This window comes from Dasypus novemcinctus, chromosome 9 (assembly GCF_030445035.2).
Source record: "Dasypus novemcinctus isolate mDasNov1 chromosome 9, mDasNov1.1.hap2, whole genome shotgun sequence".
Classification (NCBI taxonomy): domain Eukaryota; kingdom Metazoa; phylum Chordata; class Mammalia; order Cingulata; family Dasypodidae; genus Dasypus; species Dasypus novemcinctus.
The window spans coordinates 1,678,070-1,693,482 of NC_080681.1; the positions used below are offsets into that span (position 1 = coordinate 1,678,070).

General features: G+C 41.9%; 1 protein-coding gene across 1 annotated transcript in view; it reads left to right on the plus strand.

Moving 5' to 3' along the window:
- The first annotated feature begins 883 nt into the window (after positions 1 to 883).
- Positions 884 to 15,413, plus strand: part of LOC139439600 (olfactory receptor 14I1-like) — a 68,312-nt gene continuing 53,782 nt past the window's right edge. The window contains exon 1 of the mRNA XM_071217154.1: positions 884 to 1,016. Coding sequence (XP_071073255.1) covers positions 884 to 1,016 — 133 coding nt within the window. The remainder of the gene's footprint in view (positions 1,017 to 15,413) is intronic.

Below are 15,413 nucleotides of genomic sequence, written 5' to 3' on the forward strand. Positions count from 1 at the left end.
GTGGGCCCTGGGGGGGTCTACAATGTCCTGTAATTGCCCGTGAAGCACCACCCAGGACAACTCCACGTCCCGAAAACGCCTCCACATCTCATCTCTTCCTCCCATTCCCCAAACCCAGCAGCCACCATGGCTACCCTTCCCACATCCATTCCACATTTTCTCTGTGGACATTGGATTGGTTGTGTCCATTGCACACCTATGTCAAGTGAGGGCTTAGATTCCACATGGGTACTGGATGCACTCCTCCTGCTTTCAGTTGTAGACACTCTAGGCTCCATGGTGTGGTGGTTGACCTTCTTCAACTCCATGTTAGCTGAGTGGGGTCAGTCCAATAAATCAAAGTGTACTCTACATATTTTAAAAGGAAATCAATTTCACATGTTAGAATTATCCCATAATAGACTTATAACTAAGCATACCACTCATAATAGAAAAGCATTTAAGGCACTAGCAGAAGAGATCGGGTGCAGAGCTCTGAATAAGCCTGCTGTGTTTTGTTTTTCTGTTTTCACTCTGAAGAATCAGCATGCCTGAGAAATTTATCAACATGACCATCATAATGGAATTCTTGTTCATGGGATTCCCTGATGACTGGATGCTACAGAGACTGTATGCCACACTCTTTCTCCTCATTTAACTGGCAGCAGTGATGGGGAACTTCCTCATTATCATCATCACCACCACTGACCAGCATCTCCAAGTGCCTATGTATTTCTTTCTTAAGAATTTGTCCTTCATTGACATCTGCTGTATCTCTGTCACTCTTCCTAAGCCCATCATGAACTCTTTGAACAACAGTCATTCCATCTCCTTCCTAGGATGTGCCATGCAAGTTTTTCTTTTTGTATTATCCTTTGGCACAGAGTATGCTCTCCTTATAGTGATGTCCTATGACCGCTATGCTGCCATCTGCCATCCTCCGCACTATGAGGGCATTATGCACAGAGGAGCCTGTGTGCAGATGGCAACAGCATCATGGCTCAGTGGATGTGTTTATGGTGCCATTCATGTAGCAGGTACATTCTCTATCAGTTTCTGTGGGTCCAACATAGTCCATTAATTCTTCTGTAATACTCCATCACTGCTTATGCTTTCCTGTTATGGAGAGCACATTTTAGAAGATACATTTATTATTCTTAGCTGTTGTTTGGTTTTTGTGTGTTTCTTTAATGGTTGTTTCATATGTTCACATTTTTACCACTGTTCTAAGAATCCCATCTGTAAAGATAAGACAAAAACTCTTTCAACCTGTCTGTCTCACCTCACTCTGGTGATACTGTTCCTGTTCTCTGGGAGTATTACATATTTTGCAAAAAATATCAAATCTGGGAGTTTAGGCAAGATGGCGGCTGAGTGAACAGCCCTGTTAGGGTCCTCTGCAGGGAATCGGCTGGGCGGCATTGGAGACTCTTTGGGACCGGATTGTTTCGGGATTTTTGCTGGTCCGGAGGTGTCTGGACATTGATTTGGAGGGAAGGTAACAGAGAGGATCCGTCTGTGAAATATACACGGAGATCCCAGCTACCTGTAGAGGATTCCCTCCTTGGGTAGGCGGAGACGAGGCATCTAGCCCCGCTCGGTGGGGCTGAGCCAGGCTGGGCCGCAGCGGCGGACGCCGGAGCCAGGCCAGGCCGGGCTGCGCCTGCGGCGAGCGGGGCCGGGCGGGGCCGAGCCGGGCCGAGCCGGGCCGCGGCGGCGTGCGGAGCCAGGCGGGGCCGGTTCAGGCCGCGGCGGCGGGCGGCGGATGCCGGAGCCGGGCCTGGGCCACTGTAGCGAGCGGAGCCGGGTGTAGCCGGGCCGGGCCGCGGCGGCATACGGAGCCGGGCGGGGCCGGTCCACGACGCGACGGCGACAGGCGGAAGCCGGAGCCGGGCCGGGCCGCTGTAGCGAGCGGAGCCGGGCGTAGCCGGGCCGGGCCGCAGCGGCGTACGGAGCCGGGCGGGGCCGGTGCAGGCCGCGGCGGCGAGAGGCGGACGCCAGAGCTGGGCCGGGCCGCTGTAGCGAGCGGAGCCGGGCGGAGCCGGGTCAGGCCACGGCGGCGTGCGGAGCCGGGCGGGGCCGGTTCAGGCCGCGGCGGCGGGCGGCGGATGCCGGAGCCGGGCCTGGGCCACTGTAGCGAGCGGAGCCGGGTGTAGCCGGGCCGGGCCGCGGCGGCATACAGAGCCGGGCGGGGCCGGTCCAGGACGCGGCGGCGACAGGCGGAAGCCGGAGCCGGGCCGGGCCGCTGTAGCGAGCGGAGCCGGGCGTAGCCGGGCCGGGCCGCGGCGGCGTACGGAGCGGGGCGGGGCCGGTGCAGGCCGCGGCGGCGAGAGGCGGACGCCGGAGCTGGGCCGGGCCGCTGTAGCGAGCGGAGCCGGGCGGAGCCGGGTCAGGCCGCGGCGGCGTACGGAGCCGGGCGGGGCCGGTCCAGGCCGCGGCGGCAAGAGGCGGACACCAGAGCTGGGCCGGGCCCCTGTAGCGAGCGGAGCCGGGCGGAGCCGGGTCAGGCCGCGGCGGCGTACGGAGCCGGGCAGGGCCGGTCCAGGCCGCGGCGGCGAGAGGTGGACGCGGGAGCCGGCTGGGCCGCTGTAGCGAGCAGAGCCGGGCGGGGCCGGTCCAGGCCGCGGCGGCGAGAGGCGGACGCCGGAGCTGGGCCGGGCCGCTGTAGCGAGCAGAGCCAGGAGGACCCAGGCCAGGCCGCGGCGGCGTAAGGAGCCGGGCAGAGCCGGTCCAGGCCGCGGTGACAGGAGGTGGACGCGGGAGCCGGCTGGGCCGCTGTAGCGAGCAGAGCCGGGCAAAGCCAGGCCAGGCTGTGGCGGCGCAAGGAGCCGGGCAGAGCCGGTCCAGGCCTCCGCGGCGGGCGGAGCCGGGCCTGCGGAGGGGTTTCTGTTCTTTGTGTTGTTTTTTTAATTTATTTTACTTAATTTTTTTTTTTTTTTGAGCATCTACAGTACTGGGGAGTTCGTGGGCCCTGGGCGGCCTATTGGGGGTTTGTGGGAAGGGAGGTGCTTGCAGACCCATTTGGGCAGACAGACGGGGGTTTTAGGGCAAAGCGGGGGGAAGTTGTTGTTTTAGATAGTGTTGCAATTGTGACACGTGTATACCTGTATCTCTCTTCCCCCTATCCGTTCCCCACCGTTTGCCCATCCGCTTTTTCTTTCTTCCTTTCTTCTTGTCTTTCTTTTTTTTCTTTATTATAATTAGTTTTTTTTTTTCGGTTTTCTCTTTCCCTCTTGTCCCTCATCTTCCACTTATTTTATTTTAATTCAAGTATACAATAGGTGATACAGGGAACACCTCACATTTGCTGGGTTTTCCCATCCTCCACTGCCTCATTTCTGTGTGAACTGATTTAGGCTACCTACACTATCCCCCTTTCCCTGCATCTTGTTATCCACTATCATCTACTGTCTCTTCTATATTCCACCCCCCACCTCCCGTTCTTTGATCCACAAAGTGTCTAACTCTTAATTTCTAATACCTTTGTTCTGTTTTCTGTCTGTTATCCACTCTTGAAACTATTACCTTTCTTTTCTTTTTCCCTCTCTCATGAAATCAATAGCTTTGTAGTTCATACCATATTCCTCCCATATTCAGTCATCTACTTCATAAAAGGTACTCTACCTACAGCTATAACTCTATACAATCTACATAAATCTAACCTCCATCCTCCCAGATCTCATATTCTTGCTTTGTTAACATACATCACCAATACTACTTTACACTTTTCCCTTGCTTACACAATTGCCTTTCCCCAACACTAATACTTTCCTCTAAAGTGAACTTAACCAACAACAAGTAACTAGAATAAGAAGAAAAAAGTGACAAAGAGAAGATATAACACCTATGCAAAAATAACAACTAATTAACCTCCAAGAGCAGACAAAGAAGCTAAGGAACTGATTAAATTCGTCAAAATAAAGAGATGACCAGAAAGCAACAAAAATCTACAAACCAAACCAATAATCAGGAAAACATGGCTGAATCCAAACAACAAACCAATAATCACGAAGGGGAGCAAAACTTGGCACAAGCAATGAAAGATCTCAGAACATTTATCACCGACAAATTTGATGCAGTAATGAAAGAGGTTAACAACATGAAGACATCACTTAGAGGGGAAATTGCAGACATACGCAAAAACATAACAGATATGATGGGAATGAACACCACAGTTCAAGAAATCAAAAATACACTTGCAGCAAATATCAGCAGACTAGAAGAGACAGAGCAGAGAATTAGTGATGTGGAAGACAGTACATCAGAAATCAAACAGATAGTAGAAGGGGTCAATAAGAAGATAGAAAAAATCCAATTAGGATTTAGGGACCTGAATGACAATGCAAAACGCTCAAACATACGTATTATAGGCATTCCAGAAGGTGAAGAGAAGGGAAAGGGGTCAGAAGGAGTGTTGCAGGAAATAATGGCTGAAAACTTCCCAAATCTACTGAAAGAGACAGATGTACATATCCAAGAAGCACAGCGCACTCCACAAGTCATAAACCCCAACAGGCCCACCCCAAGACATATACTTGTCAAATTATCCAATGCTCAAGACAAAGAAAAAATCCTAAAAGCAGCAAGAGAAAAGAAAACCATCACATACAAGGGAAGCTCAATTAGATTAAGTGCTGATTTCTCTTCTGAAACCATGGAGGCAAGAAGACAGTGGTATGATATAGTAAAGGTACTAAAGGAAAAAAATTTCCAACCAAGAATACTCTATCCAGCTAAACTAGCATTCAAACATGATGGAGAGTTCAAAATATTCGCAGACAAACAGAAACTGAAAGAGTATACCAACAAGAAACCTCCCCTTCAAGAAATTCTAAAGGGAGTTCTGCAGGAAGAAAGGAAAAAACAGGAAAGGCAAAGTTGGAGGAGAGTATAAGACCAACAACAACAACAAAAAAGACAAAAAAAATATACAAACAAAATATGACAAACACAAATCCAATCAAAATATGGCTAACACAAATAATTCCCTGATAGTAATAACACTGAATGTCAACGGATTAAACTCACCTATCAAAAGATTCAGACTGGGACATTGGATAAGGAAATATGACCCATCCATATGCTGTCTACAAGAGACACATCTTAGACCCAGAGACGCATGGAGATTGAAAGTGAATGGCTGGAAAACAATCATACAAGCTAACAATAACCAAAAAAAGGCAGGAGTAGCTATATTAATATCAGACAAAATAGACTTTAAATGTGAAACAATTGTGAGAGACAAAGAAGGATACTACATTTTAGTGAAAGGGAAAATCTGTCAAGAAGATCGAACAATCATAAATATCTATGCCCCTAACAAGGGTGCCTCTAAATACGTCAGGCAAACGCTGGAAAAACTAAGTGAAAGAATAGATACATCTACAATTATAGTGGGGGATTTTAATACACCACTATCAACTCTGGACAGAACATCTCAAAAGAGAATCACCAAAGAAACAAAACATCTGAATAGTATATTAGAGGAGCTGGATCTAATAGACATATATAGATCGCTACACCCAAACACAGCAGGATATACATTTTTCTCAAGCACACATGGATCATTCTCCAAGATAGATCATATGCTATGCCACAAAGAAAGGCTAAACGAATTCAGAAAGATTGAAATCATACAAAACATTATCTCTGACCACAGTGGAGTCAAGCTGGAGATTTGCAAGGGACAGAAGCCCAGATTTCACACCACGATTTGGAAATTAAACAGCACACTCTTAGAAAAACAGTGGGTCAAAGAGGAAATCTCAAAAGAAATCAATGACTACCTTGAAACAAATGATAATGATAACACAACATACCAAAATTTATGGGATGCAGCAAAAGCAGTACTGAGAGGGAAGTTTATAGCCATAAATTCATATATCAAAAAAGAAGAAAGAGCAAAAATTGAAGAACTAACTGCACATTTGAAGGAATTAGAAAAACAACAGCAAAGTAACCCAACAGGAAGAAGAAGGAAGGAAATAACAAAGATAAGAGCAGAACTAAATGAAATAGAAAGTAAGAAAGCACTTGAACAGATAAACAAGACCAAGAGCTGCTTTTTGAGAAGATTAACAAAATTGACAAACCTTTACCAACACTAACAAAGAAAAAAAGAGAGAAGATGCAAATACACAAAATAAGAAATGAGAAAGGCGATATCACTACTGACCCCACAGAAATAAAGACTATCATAAGAGGATATTTTGAAAAACTATATTCCAACAAAAATGACAATCTAGAGGAAATGGACAAATTCCTAGAAACACATAAGCAGCCCATATTGACAAAAGAAGAAATTGATGATCTTAACAAACCAATCACAAGCAGAGAGATAGAATCAGTTATTAAAAATCTCCCAACTAAGAAGAGCCCAGGGCCAGATGGCTTCACAGGTGAATTCTACAAAACATTCCGGAAAGAACTGACACCAATCCTGCTGAAACTATTCCAAAACATCAAAACAGATAGAACATTACCCAACTCCTTCTATGATACCAACATTACCCTAGTACCAAAGCCAAACAAAGACATCACAAGAAAGGAAAATGACAGACCAATTTCTCTAATGAACCTAGACGCAAAAATACTTAACAAAATACTTGCTAATCGTATTCAACAACACATTAAACGTATTATACACCACGACCAAGTGGGATTCATCCCAGGTATGCAAGGATGGTTCAACATAAGAAAATCAATCAACGTAATACACCATATAAACCGATTGAAGGAAAAAAATCACATGATTATATCTATTGAAGCAGAAAAAGCATTTGACAAAATACAGCACGCTTTCTTGATAAAAACACTCCAAAAGATTGGAATACAAGGGAATTTTTTGAACATGATAAAGAGTATATATGAAAAACCTAAAGCCAATATTGTTTACAATGGAGAAATCCTAGACTCCTTCCCTCTAAACTCAGGAACAAGACAAGGATGCCCACTGTCTCCGCTCCTATTTAACATTGTCTTAGAAGTACTTGCTCGAGCACTGAGGCAAGAACCAGAAATAAAAGGCATTCAAATTGGAAAGGAAGAAGTCAAAATTTCATTATTTGCAGATGACATGATCCTACACATAGAAAACCCTGAGAGATCTACAACGAAGATTCTAGAACACATAAATGAGTTTAGTAAAGTCGCAGGTTATAAGATCAATGCGCAAAAATCAGTAGCATTTCTGTACACCAATAATGAGCAAGATCAGGAGGAAATCAAGAAACAAATACCATTCACAATAGTAAATAAAAAAATCAAATACTTAGGAATAAATTTAACTAAAGAGGTAAAGAACTTATACACCGAGAACTATACAAGATTGTTCAAGGAAATCAAAGAAGACCTAAATAAATGGAAGACTATTCCTTGTTCATGGATAGGAAGACTGAACAATTTTAAGATGTCTATCCTACCAAAACTGATCTACACATTCAATGCAATCCCAATAAAAATCAACGCAGCCTTCTTTAAGGAACTAGAAAAACTAACTATGAAATTTATTTGGAAAGGAAAGAGACCCCGAATAGCCAAAGACATACTGAAAAAGAAAAACGAAATTGGAGGAATCACACTACCTGACTTCAAAACATACTACAAAGCTACGGTGGTGAAAACAGCATGGTATTGGCATAAGGAGAGACACATAGACCAATGGAATCGAATTGAAAGCTCTGATATAGAACCTCACATATACAACCACATAATATTTGATAAAGCCACCAAACCCTCTCAACTGGGAGAGAATGGCCTATTCAACAAATGGTGTCTGGAGAACTGGATAGCCATATGTAGAAGAATGAAAGAGGATTACCATCTCACACCTTATACAAAGATCAACTCAAGATGGATCAAAGACCTAAATATAAGAGCCAAGACCATAAAAACCTTAGAAAGCAGTGTAGGGAAACATCTACAGGACCTTGTAATAGTAAATGGATTTATGAATACCTCACCAAAAGCACGAGCAGCAAAAGAACTAATAGATAAATGGGACTTCCTCAAAATTAAAGCCTTCTGCACCTCAAAGGAGTTTGTCAAGAAAGTAAAAAGGGAGCCCACACAGTGGGAGAAAATATTTGGCAGTCATATATCTGATAAGAAACTTATAACTTGCATATACAAAGAACTCCTATATCTTGAAAATAAAAAGATAAACAACCCATTTAAAAAATGGGAAAAAGACTTAAACAGACACTTCTCTGAAGAAGAAATACAAATGGCAAGAAAGCACATGAAAAAATGTTCCAAATCTCTAGCTATCAGGGAAATGCAAATCAAAACTACAATGAGATACCATCTTATACCCATAAGATTGGCAGCTATGAAAAAAACAGAAGAATACAAGTGCTGGAGAGGATGTGAAGGAAGGGGAACACTCATCCACTGCTGGTGGGAATGCAGAAGGATCCAACCATTCTGGAGAACAGTATGGCGGTTTCTCAAAAAACTAGCCATAGATTTGCCATATGACCCAGCAATACCACTGCTAGGTATATACCCAGCAGAACTGAAAACAAGGACACAAACCGATATATGTACACCAATGTTCATAGCAGCATTGTTCACTATTGCCAAAAGTTGGAATCAACCCAAATGCCCATCAACAGACGAGTGGATCAATAAAATGTGGTATATACACACAATGGAATACTACTCGGCTCTAAGAACAAACACACTACAAACACATGTGATAACATGGATGAATCTTGAGAACCTTATGTTGAGTGAAGCAACCCAGACATTGAAGGACAAATACTACATGACCTCAATGATATGAAATAAACAAGCTGCCCTAGATAGCAAGAGACTGAACGATAGGTTTACAGGAAATCGGAGGGTGGAGGAAGGATATGAGCCGATGTCTGCAGGGGTGGAATTTAAGACGAGATGGTGGTAAGTATGAACACAAAGAAGAGATAAAAGGGGGGCAAGGGGTTGCCTTTGGTTGGGGCTTTGCGGGTTTGAGGGTGGCTGGGGAGGGAAGGATGGGTAACGTTGCCCAAAAGTGGGGGGAGGGAGGGGTAGCATACGAACACAGGAGAGGGTCAGGTGTTGGTGGAGAGTAAAATGCCGAGAAAATCATATCAAAATATAATAAAGAGGGTTACCTGTTTAGAATGTTCGGAGGGGAGGGTCTGATGCAGGACGGGCTCCTGGGGAATGTCTAAATGCTCATTCTGCCAGAGTGGGTGACACCATGGGGTAGAAACCCAAGTAGTGAGAGTGGGGGTGGACCCACATCCTGGGGAGGACTAATGTCATCAAATAGAGGGAACTGTATCCCTCGAGAGAAAGGGTGGCTCCCAGGGCATTGGGGCAGTTGAGCAAGTTAGGCCCTGAACACTATTCCATCTATCTCTGGAAGTGGCTCCTCAAGAAACGGAGGTTGGCTGTCACTGTGGGCACCAAGGTGGAAGGGAAAATGGACGTTAAATGTGTGGAACCAAAGTAAATAGGGGGTAAGAGAGGAGTTTCTTGAGAGTACACAAGGATGGATATAAAACATGTAATATTACACCATAACATATAGGAGATGGCAGACTGATAATGTAAACCATAATGTAAAACATAGGATAACTAAAAATGTAAAGAACTGTGTATCCTAAAGTATGCACCACAATGTAAGCACAGATGTCACCTTGCTAGAAAGCTAAGGTCTCAGACTCTGTACATCACTTTAAGTAAATATGATATGAATAGGTCGTAAGAGTATCACTGTGGAAGGGAAAAGGTTTTCTGGTGGATGTGTGGGAGTGCTGTATATTATATATATACATTGCTGTGGTCCAGGACTCCTGTGAAGAAAAGCTGAATAATTAGGGGGGGGGGGGGAAAGAAAAAGATAGGATGTGGAATTTTTTCAAGTCAACATTCTTTATCTAAGTTCTTTATCTAACTTTATCCAAGTTCTTTATCTATCCTTTAAACCCATCGCTATATGCCATTCCCTAGTAAGGGACCATGACATTATATTGGGCTTCAAATCTCGGGGAGTTCTAGATCACAGAGTGTTTCAACAATGGCAATGGAGGGATACTGGTATGGGATACCAATGACAGGTGATATATGGCTGACAGGGAGCTGTACAGAACATATGTCCAGGGTGCATGGTAATGTATGGATATACTCATAGTGGCAACAATTAAAAACCACAGTAGGGGGGGTACTGGGTTCCTGGCCAGTGGTGCTCTGTTGTGGTCCCTAGGGGAGCAGCGACAGTCTCCCAGGTACAGTGGCGGGGACCGGGAGGGAGTGAGGGTTCAACAGTGAGCCCCTGATGCCAATGACTATGCTTGTGAGCTGATAAACCTAAAATAAGAACAAGGCCTAGAGCAACATTGTGCCTGGGAATTCCCTCCTGTCAGCCTTCATGTTACTCAAATGTGGCCAGTCTCGAAGCCAAACTCAGCATGTAAATGCAATGCCTTCCCCCCAGCGTGGGACATGACACCCGGGGATGAGCCTCCCTGGCAACGAGGGACCACTATCAACTACCAACTGATGATGCAACTGGAAAATGACCTTATACGGAAGGTTCAATGCGGAGCGGCAGAATATCCATGTCTACATAAAATACCATGACTTTAAAATGCTGTTTGACCTAAAGTAAGGGGGAAATGGAAAGGAGAAATGAGTTTATATGGCTACGAGTTTCTAAAAAAGAGTCTGGAGGCTGGCAGAAGGATTGCCCTCATGCACAACTGAGCAGAGTCAGAGAGACAGATAAAGCAGATACAACCCCCAGATATTGGTTCCTGTGAGGGCTAAAGAGACCCATGGGAGTTATGGTCATGGCCAATGGGGTTAACTACCAGGTCAGATGGCCCCTCTTTGGAAATGGTGTTTATGTGTGATGAATCTGGACTCAGATGGGATCTCCCTTCATAAGACTTTCATGCTAATGTGCTGGAGGTGCAGTTAGTGTCAGGGTTTAAGATATATTTAGGGGATTTGAATCTCTGGACTGACAATGTGATAGCCAGGTCCTGAGCCTCAACAGACTCCAGCACCTACAATCTGTTTTATTGGACTTACCACACTCAGCTAAGATGGAGTTGAAGAAGGACAACCACCACACCATGGAGCCTAGTGTGATTACAACTGAAAATGGGAGGATTGCATCCAGCATCCATGTGGAATCTGAGCCTCCTCTTGACATAGAGGTGCAATGGACACAACCAATCCAATGTCCACATAGAAGAGGTGGCATTGGATTGGGAAAAGTAGACATGGTGGCTGATGGGTATGGGGAAAGGCAGGAAGAGATGAGAGGTGGAGGCGTCTTTGGGACATGGAGCTGCCCTGGATGGTGCTTCAGAGGTAATCACCGGACATTGTAAATCCTCACAGGGCCCACTGGATGGAATGGAGGAGAGTATGGGCCATGATGTGGACCATTGACTATGAGGTGCAGAGGTACCCAAAGATGTACTTACCAAATCCAATGGATGTGTCATGATGATGGGAACGAGTGTTGTTGGGGGGGGGGAAAGGGGGGTGGGGGGTGGGGCTGAATGGGACCTCACATATATATTTTTAATGTAATATTATTACAAAGTCAATAAAAAAAAATATCAAATCTTCTTACCTGAAATTGTTGATATCTGTGCTTTACACGGTGTTATCCCCCACCCTGAATCCTCTCATCTACAGTCTGAGAAACAAGGACATGCAGACAGCATTAGGAAAAGTGATAGTGATAAAACTTGCAAAGTGATTTCTTGATTTTAATATTGTTTTAATTAATATGAACAACTTTTAAAGATAGACATCTTTATTTTCCAATTTCTAATCAAGAGAGTTTAACATTGTGCTGTGTTAAGAGTGTACCAGGTCAATATTTTATTAACTTATTTTCTGTGTAATAAATGAGAGTTTGTAAATGCTTGACTCAATATTTCTCTTTCCAGTATCAATTTCATATTATCATGTTCTATTTGGGAGCAAATTCTGGATGTTTTACACTCACAGTGAGTGTTTCCAAATACATTGCAATCTACCAAAATTTTAGGGTTGTCATGAAAATAGCATTTTAAAATTTTTATTTCTGGAAGTGACTTTATTTTTAGGGCATCTGTAGTTAAAATGGGAAGGCATAAAAATTCATAACTTGTCTTTAAGAATTCTGTTGATCCAAGCTACTTAAATATTTACTTGTGGAGTTCAGTGCAGAAACATTATAGGATTTGTCAAATTGTGGTGATTTTTGGTCACTTAAGAGTTAAGAATGTATAAAAGTCATGATGATAACATTCTTATTATTATCCAGATCAGTATAGAAAATCATCAGGAATGGTTTGTTTTGTTATATGGAATCACAGTCTATGACAGTCCTGAAATAATTCTGAACATGTCTCATCTCCACATATTTATGACTCTAATTCACCTTTTCTGAATACAATATTCTACCACAAATTTCTGTGCCTTCCTTTTCCTTTCTTTCCATTTCCCCCCTTTTATTCTGTAATTCCTTCCTTCATCCCTACTTTCTATCCTGGACTTTATGGTTTCCCTTTCCTCTTTCTCTTGTTTATTCTCCTCTTCATCTTCTGTCTTTTTTTAATCTTCAACAATTTAAGAATAGATTCTTCAGGTCTCCACTTATTTATAAGCTCATTTCACTGTTACTTGTTATTCTACTTATATTCCAATTCAAATTATCCTAGGACCTACAGAAAACTCATATTACATCTATCTTCTTTTGGTTACCTTGGAGTATTCAATTAATTTATTATTACATGCAATTTTGTTTATACTGATGATGACTTTTAAAATCATACTTGAAAATACAACCTCCAGGCCAATAAATGTGGTTTGTTAAATTGACTGTTATAGTAAAATGTTTAATCCCTAGAAAATAACATCAATTACCACTACTATCAGCAGAATATCAGAGTATTGTTCTCACTGTGTTTTAACCAGCTTTAATAAGTTTTTTTGAAATTATTTTTCTGCTCATATGGGAAAATTAGTGATATAACTTAATTTTTCAATTTTTATATTCCATGTGTAAGATTTAATTTGTAAATTTCAGTCCAATTTCTTTGTCCATTTTTCTCTTCGGATGAGATATTTATCTAGTAACATGTAAAATTCTCATTCCATTTTGTGAGATACTATTCCTTTGTAGTTTGTCAATTTTTGTATCTGATGCACACTAATACCTAAAAGGTTACACCTATTTCAAATATCCAAGAAGATCAATCCAAAGCTTCTACTTCATATAAATTAAATATCTGCCTCCAGGTAGATTTTACTCTAACACTGTGTTTTGATTCTATAAGAATATGGTTTATTTATACCAATCACACATTAGTCAAAATTTAGAAATAGCCCCAAAAGAAGATTTTCTGTTTACATGTTTGGCTAGCAGTTTAGTAATTATTTTAGGATATATAGAATAGAGTAATTACCATCTTTCCTCTATTGTTTTGTATTTTATTTTAATTATTTGAAAAGTACATGACCATGAGGGTAAATAACTGAATATAATTTCCATTTCATTGTGAACCTAACTACTTTTAAGCACCTAGGGCTATAGGCAGTGTTACTGGAATTATTAGTTGTCTATAAATTTTTCTCTTTACTTCAGTTTTCTGGTCTCCTTCATCAATTTGTTAATTATTATTTTTTGACTGGGTACAGTGTACTTTATTGATGGTACATGATAAGGTAGGGCCCTCTGAGCCCCTCCTCTCAATCAGGAGTCTGGTATGGAAGCTGTAGAGGATGGGTCATTCTCAGCTATGAGGGATCAAGTTGGACTAGGACTCCCCAGCAGTGACTACTTCTTTCCTCCTCTCATGCTGTTGCTGGGGCTGGTGGTCCAGGGGCTCTTACTTTTTTGGAGGTCATGTGGACCATAAGGTCCACCACCCTCTTGCTGTAGCCTAAATCATTGCTGTACCAGGAACTGAGCTTGACAAGGTGTTTGCTGAGGGCAAAGTCAGCCTCAGCATGAAAACTGGAAGATTGTGTGTCACTGTTAAAGTCTCAGGAGACAACCTGGTCCTCAGTGTAGCCCAGGATGCCATTCAGGGAGCCATATGATGCCTGCTTCACCACCTTCTTGATGTCATCATATTTGTTCACTTTCTCCAAACCAAAGGTCAGATACTCATGGCAGCAGGGTTGATATTGAAGATAGAAACGCATTCACCAGTTATTTTATTATTTAAGATTATATGTTAATCACCATATTGAACCACAGTTTATTCTCTAGAAAGGTTTTCAGAATTTTAATATTATTCATAATATTTGGAAATGGCCAACTTTCCCAGCAATGAACCATAGCAGGCAATTTTACCTCAGAGGCTGATAGCCAGATAGATATCAGTCGGGTATCACAAAATCTTTAGAAGCAGCTGTTGAAACTCATACTCCTGTCGAAGAAAGAAGGTATGTTTCCAGCATTCAAATTTTGTGCAATAGACTATTTATATGAAACTTAGAAAGAAGTTTTGCAGAGACTATTGCTTTGTTTCCCTTTATGTTTATATCAAGATGAAAATTTTCATTCAGGAGTTACTGATGATAAATTTTGGAAGCCATGGACCAGAGTCTCAGTTGTTTCAGTTTGGGGAATGACAGATATCTCAGCCTGGATCAATGGAGAGCAAGCCTGTTTGTGCAGTATTTCCTTGAAAAGAAAACAATTACTAGACTATGAAACAATTACTAGATTAACAATTACTAGATTAACTACGAATTTGCAGACATTCATAGTTCAAACTAAAATTCCAAAAACTGAATTAGAGGAAGCCAACTTATACAACCATACGGACAATAGTGAAGACTTTACACATATCTGCTGTTTAGAAAAGTGTCCAGCAATTCAAGCACAGAACAAATATTTGTCTATTGATGATGAAGAAATAATTTTTGTAAATAATTTTATGGTCTATAGAAGTCAACTACTAACTTTGGATACTCTCTTGAGTAGACTAAAACTATATTTGGTAAAGGATCCCCTTTTAGATTTCAAAGGACAGATCTTCACAGAAGCTAATTTTTTCAGGTACTAAATTGTCTAATACTATAAATAGTTTTAAAAGGAAAAAATAATCTTGTATCCTCAAAAGTTTAGATGTTATCAATAGTAATAGTTTGCCATTGCTTTGCTTCAACAGCAATTTAATCATTATGCTTTTCAGTTGTCTAAAGTTCTGGACACATTTCCAAATCTTTGCCAATAAATACAGTAAAAATATTCCATAAATATGCTAATTGAAAATTATGTTAAATTTCAACACAGAAAAATGAGATGAAAGAAAGCCACTTCAGTTTTCTATTTTATTAAAAATTAAACCACTGAGTTGAGATAACTACAATTACTTGACACCATTATTTCTTTATTTTGTGATATTGAATTTAAGCTGAACTTTGGTATCTTATAATAAAATATCAGGTAGTTTGGTATCAGACTA